Raw genomic sequence first — 15,359 nt, 5'->3', positions numbered from 1 at the left:
GATGACCACTCTACCCAAAATGTTATACTTCGTGCAGACATTAACCCTTGTTCCATCAATCTCCTACATAACTAACCTTCAAAAAAGTATAAACAAATTTATATGGTCCTTCTCAAAACCGAGAATTTCAGGTCATACGTTATATCTGCCCAAAGAACTGGGAGGAATGGGAGTCCTGAATATTCTAAACTATTACAAGGCGATACACCTTTCACGCATAGTTTCCTGGAACCAAATACTTAGCCCTAAAAATTGGGTTGCTATTGATAACCAAAGCCTTGTAAACGCCTCGATACACACCGTATGTTGGACCCCAAACAAACTTCGCCCACATAAAAAAACTTCCTAATCCACTTATAGAAGAAACGCTACGAGTCTGGGATAAAAAAAATCGCCACAGCAGATAAAATTTCCTCACACTACTCACCACTTACATCTATTTTAAATAACAAAATACTCCTTGGACTGAACCTCCGTAAACCAACCGACACACAAAAAACACCTGCTCCGGATACCTTTCTACTCCCTCTTAAGGGATGGACACATTAAAACATTTTCAGAAATCAAAGAGGAAATAGGGGTTCCACTTAATACCTAGTTTTCCTACTTTCAAATTAGACACTTTTTATCCAGTCACCCAGACAAAAAGCAATTTGGCAGACCCTGCACTCCATTTGAGATGCTGTGCCTATTGCCTACCACCCCTAAGCATCTAATATCATTAATTCACAAAAAACACCCTCCTTCAGATCACTCTGGGAAAGAGAATTAAATATACAGATTAGTGACGACTCCTGGATACAGTACTTTAAATCAATCAAAAAATCATATCAGTGTCAGCCAGCATTGTTGAGACTAATTATAAACTGCTAGCCAGATGGTACTTAACACCAACACGGCTACACAGAATATACCCAGCCGCCTCTCTACAATGCTGGAGAAAATGCGGACACCAGGGCACGTTATCTCACATTTGGTGGGACTGCCCATTAATCAGATCCTTCTGGGAACAGGTCGAAACTCACATTAACCATAAATTTAATCAAATGATAACACTAGATTCACAGACACTTTACTTAACAAACTTCCACACCTACACTGCCAATATAAGACGGGCCTACTACAAATAATGATCAAAAGTGCAAAGACGCTGATTCCACGCATGTGGAAGAAAACACAAGTTCCCACTATCCAACAATGGATAGATGAAATGAAACATGTGCTGACTTAAGAGGAGTTGTACTATAGCTACAACAGCAAATCAGACCACTTTCTTAACATTCTCTTTCTATGGAACCAAAATTTGACTCCATAACCTACAATGTAAGAGTTGAAATTAATTATCAAGACAAGAAAATGAAGAAGTCTCTGCCCTTACCCATGCCCGCACCCCCTCCTCCCTCTATATCTCCCACCCCCTCTCTTTTCCCTTATCTTGGTGATATGTGTTGTATATAACTTACAAACAAATACATTTCTATCATCAGTTAACTATCTAAAAAATTATACAAATGGAAACCTACTTATGCTGGATACCTGAAAGGTTTTACATATGAGTAACTTTGTTATTTTTTCTTTGTTTAATCTGTTTAAACTGTATAAAAATGTCTGAATATTTGTATTTTGACATACGTTAAATTAATAAAAATGATAGAATTTTTTTAAAAAACAACAATATTAATATGTACGGTACTGCTTTGTGTATTCCTATGATGTCCATCCTGCCATTTGATGTTATAATATTTTTTTTAATCGGGTGGGAGTTTTTTTTTAATAAGGCAACCCAAGCTATCTTTGTAATAAATTGTATAATAAAGGCTTTTTTTCATAGTAAAAGATGTGCTGAATTACCTGCCTTTTTCTTGAGCAACTTTTACTTATGCTGCTAAACTGTCTCAACTGTAATATATTTTCTAATTGTATTGTATAAAAAGAAGTATATATTTTTTGAATAATAGCATTTAACTTTTAAGTATGTGGTTAATTTTGGAATACTAGTGCTGTATTGTCCTCATGTCAGGTATAGAGGCTATTGAAATACTAGTGCTGTATTACTCCATGTCAGTTATAGGGGCTGTGGGAATATTAGTGCTGTATTGTCCCTGTGTCATATATAGGGGCTGTTGGAATACTTGTGCTGTATTGTTTCCGCGCCTGGTTTAGGGGTTGCTTGAATACTATTGTTGTATTGTCCCCATGTCAGTTATAGGTAGGGTGACCATATTGCCACTTTAAAAAGGGACACATATAAAAATACATATGTCACTGCTTTTTCCTGGGCTGTTTAAAGAAATGTTCTGTATAAGAACCCTGACATATGTATTTTTCATATGTGTCTCTTTTTAAAGCGGCAATATGGTCACCCTAGTTATAGGGGCTGTAGGAATACTAGTGCTGGATTGCCCCATGTCAGGTATAGGATTTGTAATATAAATGGGCTATAGGGAGGTTTTAATAAGCAATAGAGAATGGCTTTTTTTTTCTCCAAAACTCTGTAATACATCTCACATGGGAATTCTGATTGGTTACAATGGGGGTGTATTTGCAGCTAGTAAAGTCACTAAATACCAGCTAACATGACACAAGCTGTATTTATTGATATGCTGTCATTACATGGAATGTTTCTTCCAGAAGTGGCTGCAAAAGATGTAGGCTCAGGTTTATTTAACTTCAATCTCACAATTTTTTACTTTTTATTTTAATCTTATTTTTAAAAAGAGGCCATTGACACTGTAAATAGTGATTCTTAACTTTGTTTGTTTTTGTTGTTGTTTTATTTCAGGTGAAAATTATACTAAGATTTCATGTAACACAGAACAAACAGAAGATCAGTGGCTAATAAATATGCCAGAAGCTGCAGAGCAGGACATATGCGACAGTATAAGTACAGGTGAGTCTGTGTGTGTGTGACATGTTAAGAGGGACAAAGGGCAACGGTGAGTTAGTGTGTGTGACATGTTTGAGGGACACAGGTAAGTGTACGTGTGTGTGATATGTTTGAGGGACACAGGGCACAGGTGAGTGTGTGTGACGTGTTTGAGGGACAAAGGGCACAGGTGAGTATACATGTGTGTGTGTGTGTGATGTGTTTGAGGGACACAGGGCACAGGTGAGTGTACATGTGTGCCTTTCACAGATAAGAACATTTGTGTAGTATATCAGTGGCTGCACCTCACTGACGAGGCCCAAACTAGGCTGAAACGTACATTTGGGTTTTTGCTGTCTCTCTTGTTCAGAGAGGGATTGCCTGGTATTTTGGGACTGTACGGTACTGTTTAGTTAGGATCAGACTGATATACTACAGGAAAGGTCTTCTCTAAAAGGCACATGTTGATCGAAAATAGGCTGCTCCTAGGGGGGTAACTAGCCATAGAACAAATTATTATACTATTGTTCGTTCCCAGGTTTAGCACTTCTCTCTTTTTGTATATGTGTGTGGTATGTCTGAGGGGCACAGGTGAGTTTACATGCATGACATGTCGGAGGGACCCAGGGCACAGGTGAGTATGTGTGTAAAACGTATTTTTTGTGCATCACTTGGCTGCCTCAGTCCTAAAGCATCCATTGATTGGCCAGTGAGCCTGATACCAGCATGTACTGGGGCATGTTAGTGTGTAGGCTCCATTTCCATCTAAAGGGGAGGAGAGTGTACTGCTTCATTCATTACTATTGGGAATTAAGAACCTGGCCACCAGGAGGAGGCAAAGACACCCCAGCCAAAGGCTTAAATACCTCTCCCACTCCCCTCATTCCCCAGTCATTCTTTGCCTTTCGTCACAGGAGGTGGCAGAGAGGTGCCGAAGATTCGGAGGTCTCTTATGGAGGGTATTACTCTTCGCAATGGGACAGGAGTTTTAAGTAGCCCTATAAGGCTTCTCAGTGAGGGCTTGGGTGAAAGTTTTGTCCGTAGATGCAGGGAGAGTCTCTTTTGCGTAACCATTCCGACTCATATTAACAGCTTCTACAGCAATCAGCGTTGACGAGTTTCGCACACTGCTTTCTTCTCTTAAGTCCATGTCAGGAGCGCGCACTGCTATGACCTGTCACACTTGAAGGGCCGTGTTCCTGTTCCACGGAGTGGATTCTGGTAAGATCGTTTCATTTTATACACAATGTTAACATAGAAGACAGGGTCACAGTGTGGCACCTTTTATCTTTACAGAATCAAGGGTTAATATTCCTGGTAGGGGGATTATTGAACCAGGGGGGTTATACACAATATTGTTGTGTCATTGCTGCACTGTGCGGGATAAGGCTCTGGCAATGTGTGGAACTTTCAGGTTCTTTTCTGGGAGTTTTTGCGCAGTCCTTTTTTGGCACATTTTTTCCTTTAGGCAGGGGCGGCCCTGTGTGGCACCCACATGACTGGGTGGGGCTCTTCACTTCCGGTCTGATCTGCGACGGAGGAGACAAAGCGGTTTCTGTAGTCCGGGTCATAGGAGGTGGTGAGTGCCCCGGCTATTGGCGGTTATAAAGGTGCCTGTTAGTTTCTCTTTTATTCTAATAAAAGCTTAAGCTATGGAGGATTCTGACGTGTTAGAGCGTTGACGAGTTTCGCACACTGCTTTCTTCTCTTAAGTCCATGTCAGGAGCGCGCACTGCTATGACCTGTCACACTTGAAGGGCCGTGTTCCTGTTCCACGGAGTGGATTCTGGTAAGATAGTTTCATTTTATACACGATGTTAACATAGAAGACAGGGTCACAGTGTGGCACCTTTTATCTTTACAGAATCAAGGGTTAATATTCCTGGTAGGGGGATTATTGAACCAGGGGGGTTATACACAATATTGTTGTGTCATTGCTGCACTGTGCGGGATAAGGCTCTGGCAATGTGTGGAACTTTCAGGTTCTTTTCTGGGAGTTTTTGCGCAGTCCTTTTTTGGCACATTTTTTCCTTTAGGCAGGGGCGGCCCTGTGTGGCACCCACATGACTGGGTGGGGCTCTTCACTTCCGGTCTGATCTGCGACGGAGGAGACAAAGCGGTTTCTGTAGTCCGGGTCATAGGAGGTGGTGAGTGCCCGGCTATTGGCGGTTATAAAGGTGCCTGTTAGTTTCTCTTTTATTCTAATAAAAGCTTAAGCTATGGAGGATTCTGACGTGTTAGAGGGTACTCCCTCTTTGACAAAGTCTCATACCTGTTTATTGTGAGGTTCCAGTAGACCAGCCTACCCAATTATGTTCCACATGCCTTGAGAGAGTCGAGACATCTAAGACTAAAAGAATGTCTAGTACCACTGAGCCGTCCACCTCTGAGGGTTCTCCGTCCCATGAGGTGCGTTCCCGAGTTGAGTCCCCTATTGCATATGCAACGCCCCGGGGTCCGACTGTTGCTCCTTCGGGAGAGATATGTTGGCTGCCAGATTTTGCGGATCAACTGCAGACGGCGATTTCGAAAGTGATCCACGCCTTACCATGTTCTGCTAAGCGCAAGCGTAGGGCCTTTCAGAGCGGCCCGACTCAGGAAGTTCGATGAAGGGGCCCATTCCAATGTGTCAAAGGGGACTCCCTCTGGGTCGGAATCCGTGTCATCTTAAGCTCCGGCAGAGGAGCCTGGCTATAGGTTTAAGATGGAGAATTTGTGCTTTTTGCTAAAGCAAGTGCTTGCTACTCTAGAGGTTCTGGAGCCAAAGCTTCCAGAGGAACCTTCTATCCCTAAGCTAGATAAGGTTTATGAGGGAAGGGTGGTACCCCAGACCTTCCTAGTTCCTATAAAGATGGCTAACATCAAGAATGAATTGGCTCGATTAGGTTCTTCCTTTTCCCCTTCTTTGTCCTTTAAGAAACTTTCCCCCCTTTCCGGAGGCTCAGTTGGAGTTGTGGGGGACCATTCCTAGGGTGGATGGGGCCATCTCCATGCTCGCTAAGCAAACGACTATTCCCCTAGAGTATAGCTAGTCCAAGTAACCCATGGATAAAAAGTTGGAAAACGTACTGAGAAAAAGGTTTCAGAACACAGGATTTGTTTTTTAGCCAGCGGCAGCCGTAGCCACGGTTGCTGGAGCTGCGTCATATTGGTGTGATTCCCTGAGTGAAATGATTGAGGGTGAACCCTCTTTCGAAGAGGTGCAGGAGAAGATTAGGGCTTTGAAGGTAGCCAATTCTTTCATTTGCGACGCCAATATGCAAATTATTCGCCTGAATGCTAAGGTGTCAGAGTTTTCGGTTTTAGCGTGCAGGGCCTTGTGGATAAATTCTTGGTCGGCGGACATGATCTCTAAATTGAGGTTGCTGTCCCTGCCCTTTCAAGGAAAGATTCTGTTCGGTCCAGGCCTGGACTCAATAATTTCCATGGTTACGGGAGGCAAGGGTGCCTTCCTACCCCAAGATAAGAACCAAAAAGACCCACGTTTTGTCCCTTTCGTGCGGATAAGGCCCAGCACCAGCAGTCCGCCGCGAAAGCGGACCAGTCCAAGGGAACTTGGAAGCCTGCTCAGTCTTGGAACAAGTCCAAACAGAACAAGAAGCCCGCAGAGACCGAGTCTGCATTACGGGGCGGCCCCAGACAGGTCTATGGACTGAGTAGGGGGCAGGTTATCTCTATTCTCCGAAGCCTGGTTGCAAGATGTTCAGGACCCCTGGGTTCTGGAGGTTGTCTCCCAGGGTTACAAGATAGGATTCAAGTCCTTCCCTCTCAGGGGCAGATTCCTCGTGTCAAACCTGTCATCGAAGCCTTTCTAGGTATTATTCAAATCTGTTCGTAGTTCCAAAGAAGGAGCACATGTTCCACACGATTTTGGATCTGAAGTATTTAAACAAGTTTTTGTCCGTTCCATTGTTCAAAATGGAAACGATCAGGTCCATTTTGCCCCTAGTTCAAGAGGGAAAGTTCATGACCACAATAGACTTGAAGTATGCCTACCTTCATGTTCCAATTCACAGGGACCACTTCAAGTTCCTAAGATTTCCATTTCTGGACCAGCACCAGTTTGTGGCCCTTCTTTTCGGTCTGGCGACGGCCCGAGAGTTTTAACGAAGGTTGTCGGGGCCCTGCTTGCTGTAGCCAGATCCAGGGGCATTGCGGTGGCGCCTTATCTAGACGACATCCTGGTTCAGGCGTCGTCCTTCAGTCAGGCAGTGGACCATTCAAGGTCCCTGCCCTGTTACTTCAATCTCATGGTTGGAAGATAAACTCTGGAATGAGTACCAGGGTGGAGTTTTTGGGCACGATCATAGACTCGGTGTCCATAAAGATTTTTCTCATGGATCAGAGATGCAGGAAGCTTGCATACTCTTGTCTGGCCCTTCCATCCTTAGAGAGGCCCTCAGTGGCCCAATGTATGGAGGTGATCGGGCTCATGGTCTCCAGCATAGACGTCATTCCATTTGCCAGGTTTCATCTCGGGCCTCTTCAGTTATGCATGTTGAGGCAGTGGAATGGCCATCATTCTCACAGCTGATATCCATGGATGTATGGGTTCAGACCTCCCTCTCTTGGTGGATCTGCCCGGAACAACTGTCCATGGGGACATCCTTATTGAGACCGTCCTGGGAGATTGTGACCACCGACGCGAGTCTGGCAGGATGGGGAGCTGTTTGGCACAGAATGGCACAGGGAAAGGGTCTCAGCTGGAGTCCCTTTTACCAATAAATATCCTGGAACTTCGAGCGATCTACAATGCTCTGAAAGCGTGGCCCCACTTGGGGGCGTTCAACTTCATAAGGTTTCAGACGGACAACATTACCTTGGTGGCTTACATCAACCATCAGGGGGGTATGAGGAGCTCCCCCGCAATGATGGAAGTGTCTCGGATACTGGAATGGGCGGAGGCTTACAACTGCTCACTTTCTGCGATCCACATTCCGGGTGTGGACAACTGGGAAGCGGGCTTTCTTAGCAGGCAAACATTCCATCCGGGGGAATGGTCTCTTCACCCTGATGTGTTTGCGAAGATTTGTCTCAGATGGGGGATGCCGGAGTTAGATCTCATTGTGTCCAGACTCAATTACAAACTTACCCGTTACGGGTCGAGGTCGAGGGACCCCCAGGCAGAACTGATAGATGCATTAGTGGTGCCTTGGGGATTCGATCTAGCGTACTTTTTTCCTCCCTTACCACTTCTACCTCGTATTGTGGCACGCATAAAGCAGGAGAGAGTGTCGACCATTCTGATTGCTCCTTTGTTGCGGCAGAGGACATGGTTTGCGGATCTGGTGGGGATGTCATCCTCTCCGCTGTGGAGGATACCCTGTCACAGGGATCTGTTGGAACAGGGTCCTTTCCAACATCAGAATCTCGATTCTCTGAGGCTGACTGCGTGGGGATTGAATGCTTAGTCCTAGCCATGAGAGTTTTTTCTTAAAGTGTGATTGACACTCTAGTTCAGGCAAGGAAGCCAGTCACTCGGCACATCTACCATAAGGTGTGGAGGACTTACTTGTCCTGGTGTGAGAAACATGGATACCCTTGGCACAAGGTGAGGGTTTCCAGAATTCTGTCCTTTCTTCAAGAAGGTTTAGAGAAGGAACTTGCCGCTAGTTCCTTAAAGGGACAGATTTCGGCATTATCTGTTTTGTTACACAGGAGACTCGCTGAGCTCCCTGACATCCAATTCTTTGTTGAGGCTTTGTCTCGAATCCGGCCTGTCTTTAGGCAGTCTGCTCCCCCGTGGAGCTTGAACTTGGTCCTTAGGGTTTTGCAACAGGTCCCGTTTGAGCCTATGCATTCCCTTGACATTAAGATTCTGTCCTGGAAGGTTCTTTTCCTGTTGGCCATTGCATTGGCTTGCAGAGTATCTGAACTGGCGGCCTTGCAACATGGACCACCTTATTTGTTTTTTTCATTCGGATAAGGCTGTTCTTCGCACCAGCTTGGGATTTCTTCCCAAGGTGGTGTCCAATCGTAACATCAATCCGGAAATAGTTGTTCCTTCGCTGTGCCCTAACCCTTCTTCTTCGAAGGAGCAGTTACTTCATAATCTGGATGTGGTCCGTGCCCTGAAGTTCTATCTTCAGGCTACAAAGGACTTCAGACAATCTACATCTCTTTTTGTTGTCTATTCTGGTAAGCGCAGGGGTCAGAGGGCTTCTGCTACTTCTTTGTCTTTTTGGCTGAGGAGCTTGATCCGTTTGGCTTACGATACAGTGGGACATAAGTCTCCTCAGAGTATCACGGCTCATTCCACTAGAGCGGTGGCTTCATCTTGGGCCTTCAAGAAGGAGGCCTCTATGGAGCAGATTTGTAAGGCAGCTACCTGGTCTTCCTTACATACTTTTACAAAGTTTTTCAAATTTGACGTTTTTGCTTCTGTGGAAGAGACTTTTGGGAGTAAGGTTTTGCATGCTGTGGTGCCCTCAGTTTAGGGTCCGCCTTTTACCCTCCCGGTTTTATTCAGTGTCCTCTAGAGCTTGGGCATATGTTCCCAATAGTAATGAATGAAGCCGTGGACTCTCCTCCCCTTTAGATGGAAAACATAAATTGTGCTTACCTGATAATTTCATTTCCATCATGGGGAGGAGAGTCCATGGCTCCCGCCCGTATCTCTGGTGGGTGGACCTAAATTTAATTTCTCTTCCGGCAACATTTATACCCTGATGTTTCTCCTACTGTTCCTTGTTCCCTCGGCAGAATGACTGTGGGAGAGGTATTTAAGCATTTTTGCTGGGGTGTCTTTGCCTCCTCCTGGTGGTCAGGTTATTAATTCCCAATAGTAATAAATTAAGCCATGGACTCTCCTCCCCATGATGGAAATGGAATTAACAGGTAAGCATAATTAATGTTTTTAAGTATACACTCACTGTCACTGGCTGTCACAGTTATTGTATACACAGTAACTGTCATTTTTGGTAAAATTTAAACCTATTCGATTTCAGATAGAGTATTGTTTTACCTTCTTATTTATCACTCTTTCTTGTTTTAATGTTACCTCTTAAATTATACACATTGTCCTGAGATTGGTGTACAGTTTAAAGTCCCTTTAACCCCTTTTTTGGGTAATCAAGGGTTAAGTCATCATGTGGTCACTCCAAAATTACTGGCTTCTGAAGACTAAAAGTAATACCCTTGCTTCATTTTTTTGCTTAAAGGGATATGAAACCCAATTTTTTTTCTTCCATGTTTCAGATAAAGCATACAATTTTAAAAAAACTTTCCAGTGTACTTCTTTTATCTAATATGCTTAGTTCTATTGATATCCTTTGTTAGAGAGCATACCTAGTTAGGCTCTGGAGCTGGAAGCTAGTTGCTGATTGGTGGCTGCACATATATGCCTTTTTCATTGGCTTACTGATGTGTCCAGCTAGCTCCCAGTAGTGCATTGCTGCTCATTCAATAAAGGATACCAAGAGAATGTAGTAAAAGTTAATAGTAGAAGTAAACTGGAAAGTTGTTTAAAGCTGGGGGTTATGTCCCTTTTAAAGCCAACCCAGAGCTGATATGAGAGTAATTCAGGGTAGTGTGTGTTTTTGGGGGCCGTTGATCTCCATAAAGCTGTCTAGCTTCGTTTCAAATTTCAAAATCCTCTTAATATTTTTTTAAAAATAATCTTTCATTCCACTTCAAGAATGACTAATTACTTAGAAAACTTACAGTTAACTTCAGTAAAATGTAAAAGTTGCCCAAAGCTCAAAAGTTACAGCATGTAGTAAAGAGGAAGCAAATTGTACAAAGTCAATAAAAAAATAAAAAGCATGATTTGTGCATACAAACATTAGTTATAAAATGTAGTTTGTTTCTAATGGCATGGATTGTCCATGAATTCATTACTGGCAAACACACCCCAGCCAAAGCATTCAATATCCCTCCTACTTGTTTTCAATAAATTAATAATTTAGCATTATAAAATAGATTTTTTTTAAGTATGTGATATTTTGAATGTTTATATATTTCTTTGCCTTGCCTGTGGCGCCCCTATAAGCCTTTGGTATTGTTAACCTTTATGGTTAAATTCAGACAGGTAGATTACAAGTTTTGCGTTCGTGTTTTCGTTAACGCAGCCATTACGAGTCCTGTCGGTATAGTTGTACCGCAAGCCTTTTAGCCTGTAATGCAACATCAGTCCCGTACTCGAAAAAATGACGTTTTTTCATGGGATTCCCATAGCGCTGCCATTACGAGTTTTGCGGTGGGGCGTTACACCCTATACCAACATGATCTGTACCGCCATCTGAGAGCAGAAGTTATGAGTTTTATGCAATAAAACTGTTACATAAAACTCATAACTAAAGTGTAACAAAGTACACTAACACCCATAAACTACCTATTAACCTCTAAACTGAGGCCCTCCCACATCGCGAACACTATTTAAAACTTATTAACACCTAATCTGCCGCTCCGACATCGCCGCTACTAATAAAATTTTATTAACCCCTATTCTGCCGCTCCCCGACATCGTTGCCACTATACTAAAGTTATTAACCCCTATTCCCCCGCACCCCAACATCACCTACACTATAATAAAGATATTAACCCCTATTCCGCCGCACCCCAACATCGCTGCCTCTAAATAAAGTTATTAACCCTTAAACCTCTGGCCTCCCACATCACTGCCACTAAATAAACCTATTAACCCCTAAACCTAACAGCCCCCTAACTTTAAATTAAAGTTACAAGATCCCTATCTTAAAATAAATAAACTTACCTGGGAAATTAAAAAAAAACTAATTTTAAACTATAAATTAAACTAACATTACTATTATACTAAAATTAAAATAACTATCATTTAAATAATTAAATTACATGTTAAAAAAAACTAACACTAGTATAAAAAAATTAAATCTACAGTTACAAAAAATAAAAAATTCTAAATTACAAAAAATAACAAACAAAATTATCAAAAATAAAAACAATTACACCTATTCTAATAGCCCTATCAAAATACCCCCCCCCCCCCAAAAAAAAACATATCCTACAATAAACTACCAATAGCCCTTAAAAGGGCCTTTTGTAGGGCATTGCCCTAAAGAAATAAGCTATTTTCCCTGTAAAAAAAATACAAAGAACACCCAATAGTAAAACCCACCAACCAACCCCCCAAAATAAAAAAAACTAACTCTAAAAAATAACCTAATCTACCCATTGCCCTGAAAAGGGCATTTGTATGGGCATTGTCCTTTTAAGGGCATTCAGCTCTTTTTCTTGCCCTCTTACCTGAGCAGCTTTCATTTCTATTGGCTGTTCAAATCAGGCAATAGGAATGAGAGCTGCTTAAATCCTATTGGCTGTTTTGAACAGCCAATAGGATTTTAGCAGCTCTAATTCCTATTGGCTGATTTACATTTTTCAGCCAAAAGGAATGCAATGCTATCCCCAGTATAAAAGGGGTATCTTGCATTTGAATCCTAAGTGTGCGGCGGACGATTGCATGAAGAGGACCTCCATGTCGGATCGATGGACCTCCGCCTCCACAGGAATGAAGAAGATGCCGGTCCCTTGATAGATGAAAATGGAGCCGCTGGGATGAAGATCGTTCAAGCTGGACTTCAGCAACTGTGAGTACCTAAAGAGGGGTTAGGGGTTTTTTAAGGTTTTTTTGGGGTGTTTTTTTTTTTAAAGATTAGGATTTGCGCAATCTTAAGAGCTGAAGCCCTTTAAGGGCAATGCCCATACAAATGCCCTTTTCAGGGCAATGGGTAGATTAGGATTTTTTAGTTAGGTTATTTTTATTTGGGGGGTGGTGGTTTGTAATGTTGGGGGGGTTGTTTTTATGTTGTAGATAAAGAGCCGATTTTTATAGATTAGGGTTCTTTTATTTTGCAGTTTTTTTTTTTGTTTTTTTTTAAAGCAAGGTATTAGAATAGGAATAATTTTTATTATTTTGAATAATTTGTTATTTTGTGCAATGTTTTTTTTTTTGGGGGGGGGTTTAGAATAGCAATTTTTTTATTTTGAATGGGCAGCAAAAGAACTGAATGCCCTTTTAAAGGTAATGCCCATACAAATGCCCTTTTCAGGGCAATGGGTAGATTAGGTTTTACTTTATTTGTATTTTGGTGGGTGGGGGGTTGTATACTGTTAGGGGGTGTTTGTTTTTCTTTTGCAGGAAAATAACTGATTTATTTAGGGCAATGCCCTACAAAACGCCCTTTTAAGGGCCCTTGGTAGTTTATTATAGATGAGGGTTTTTTTATTTTGGGGTGTTTTTTTTTTTTTTTTTAAACAGGGTATTAGAATAGGAATAATTTTATTGTTTTGGATAATTTCATTTGTTATTTTTTTGTAATGGTAGTTTTTTTATTTTTTTTATTTTAGTGTTTATTATTTTTGTAATGTTAGTTTCTTTCATGTAATTAGCAAGAGTCCATGAGCTAGTGACGTATGGGATATACATTCCTACCAGGAGGGGCAAAGTTTCCCAAACCTCAAAATGCCTATAAATACACTCCTCACCACACCCACAAATCAGTTTTACAAACTTTGCCTCCTATGGAGGTGGTGAAGTAAGTTTGTGCTTGATTCTACGTTGATATGCGCTCCGCAGCAGGTTGGAGCCCGGTTTTCCTCTCAGCGTGCAGTGAATGTCAGAGGGATGTGAGGAGAGTATTGCCTGTTTGAATTCAATGATCTCCTTCTACGGGGTCTATTTCATAGGTTCTCTGTTATCGGTCGTAGAGATTCATCTCTTACCTCCCTTTTCAGATCGACGATATACTCTTATATATATATATATATATACCATTTCCTCTGCTGATTTTCGTTTCAGTACTGGTTTGGCTTTCTACAAACATGTAGATGAGTGTCCTGGGGTAAGTAAGTCTTATTTTCTGTGACACTCTAAGCTATGGTTGGGCACTTTTTAAATAAAGTTCTAAATATATGTATTCAAACATTTATTTGCCTTGACTCAGGATGTTCAACATTCCTTATTTTCAGACAGTCAGTTTCATATTTGGGATAATGCATTTGATTCAATCATTTTTCTTACCTTAAAAAATTTGACTTTTTTTCCCTGTGGGCTGTTAGGCTCGCGGGGGCTGAAAATGCTTCATTTTATTGCGTCATTCTTGGCGCTGACTTTTTTGGCGCAAAAATCTTTTCTGTTTCCGGCGTCATACGTGTCGCCGGAAGTTGCGTCATTTTATGACGTTCTTTTGCGCCAAAAATGTCGGCGTTCCGGATGTGGCGTCATTTTTGGCGCCAAAAGCATTTAGGCGCCAAATAATGTGGGCGTCTTATTTGGCGCTAAAAAAATATGGGCGTCGCTTTTGTCTCCACATTATTTAAGTCTCATTTTTCATTGCTTCTGGTTGCTAGAAGCTTGTTCCTTGGCATTTTTTCCCATTCCTGAAACTGTCATTTAAGGAATTTGATCAATTTTGCTTTATATGTTGTTTTTTCTCTTACATATTGCAAGATGTCTCACGTTGCGTCTGAGTCAGAAAATACTTCAGGAAAATCGCTGTCTGGTGCTGGATCTACCAAAGCTAAGTGTATCTGCTGTAAACTTTTGGTAGCTGTTCCTCCAGCTGTTGTTTGTATTGATTGTCATGACAAACTTGTTAATGCAGATAATATTTCCTTTAGTAAAGTACCATTACCTGTTGCAGTTCCATCAACATCTAATGTTCAGAGTGTTCCTGATAACATAAGAGATTTTGTTTCTGAATCCATCAAGAAGGCTATGTCTGTTATTCCTCCTTCTAGTAAACATAACAAATCTTTTAAAACTTCTCTTTATACACATGAATTTTTAAATGAACATCATCATTCTGATTCTAATGACTCTTCTGGTTCAGAGGATTCTGTCTCAGAGGTTGATGCTGATAAATCTTCATATTTATTTAAAATGGAATTTATTCGTTCTTTACTTAAAGAAGTACTAATTGCTTTAGAAATTGAGGATTCTGGTCCTCTTGATACTAAATCTAAACATTTAGATAAGGTCTTTAAATCTCCTGTGGTTATTCCAGAAGTTTTTCCTGTTCCTGGTGCTATTTCTGAAGTAATTTCCAGAGAATGGAATAATTTGGGTAATTCATTTACTCCTTCTAAACGTTTTAAGCAATTATATCCTGTGCCGTCTGACAGATTAGAATTTTGGGACAAAATCCCTAAAGTTGATGGGGCTATTTCTACCCTTGCTAAACGTACTACTATTCCTACGGCAGATGGTACATCGTTTAAGGATCCTTTAGATAGGACAATTGAATCCTTTCTAAGAAAAGCTTATCTGTGTTCAGGTAATCTTCTTAGACCTGCTATATCATTGGCTGATGTTGCTGCAGCTTCAACTTTTTGGTTGGAAACTTTAGCGCAACAAGTAACAGATCATGATTCTCATAATATTATTATTCTTCTTCAACATGCTAATAATTTTATCTGTGATGCCATTTTTGATATTATCAGAGTTGATGTCAGGTTTATGTCTCTAGCTATTTTAGCTAGAAGAGCTTTATGGCTTAAAACTTGGAATGCTGATATG

At 41.4% G+C, this 15,359-nt stretch overlaps 1 protein-coding gene across 1 annotated transcript in view; it reads left to right on the top strand.

The window, feature by feature from the left end:
* The window catches only part of LOC128644356 (zinc finger protein OZF-like), a 60,371-nt gene that overhangs the window by 34,348 nt on the left and 10,664 nt on the right, over positions 1-15,359 (top strand). The window contains exon 6 of the mRNA XM_053697009.1: positions 2,783-2,890. Within this exon, the coding sequence (XP_053552984.1) occupies positions 2,783-2,890 (108 nt within the window). The remainder of the gene's footprint in view (positions 1-2,782; positions 2,891-15,359) is intronic.

Source organism: Bombina bombina, unplaced genomic scaffold (assembly GCF_027579735.1).
Source record: "Bombina bombina isolate aBomBom1 unplaced genomic scaffold, aBomBom1.pri scaffold_408, whole genome shotgun sequence".
Taxonomy (NCBI): Eukaryota; Metazoa; Chordata; class Amphibia; order Anura; family Bombinatoridae; genus Bombina; species Bombina bombina.
This window is presented reverse-complemented; position numbering and strand designations above follow the sequence as displayed.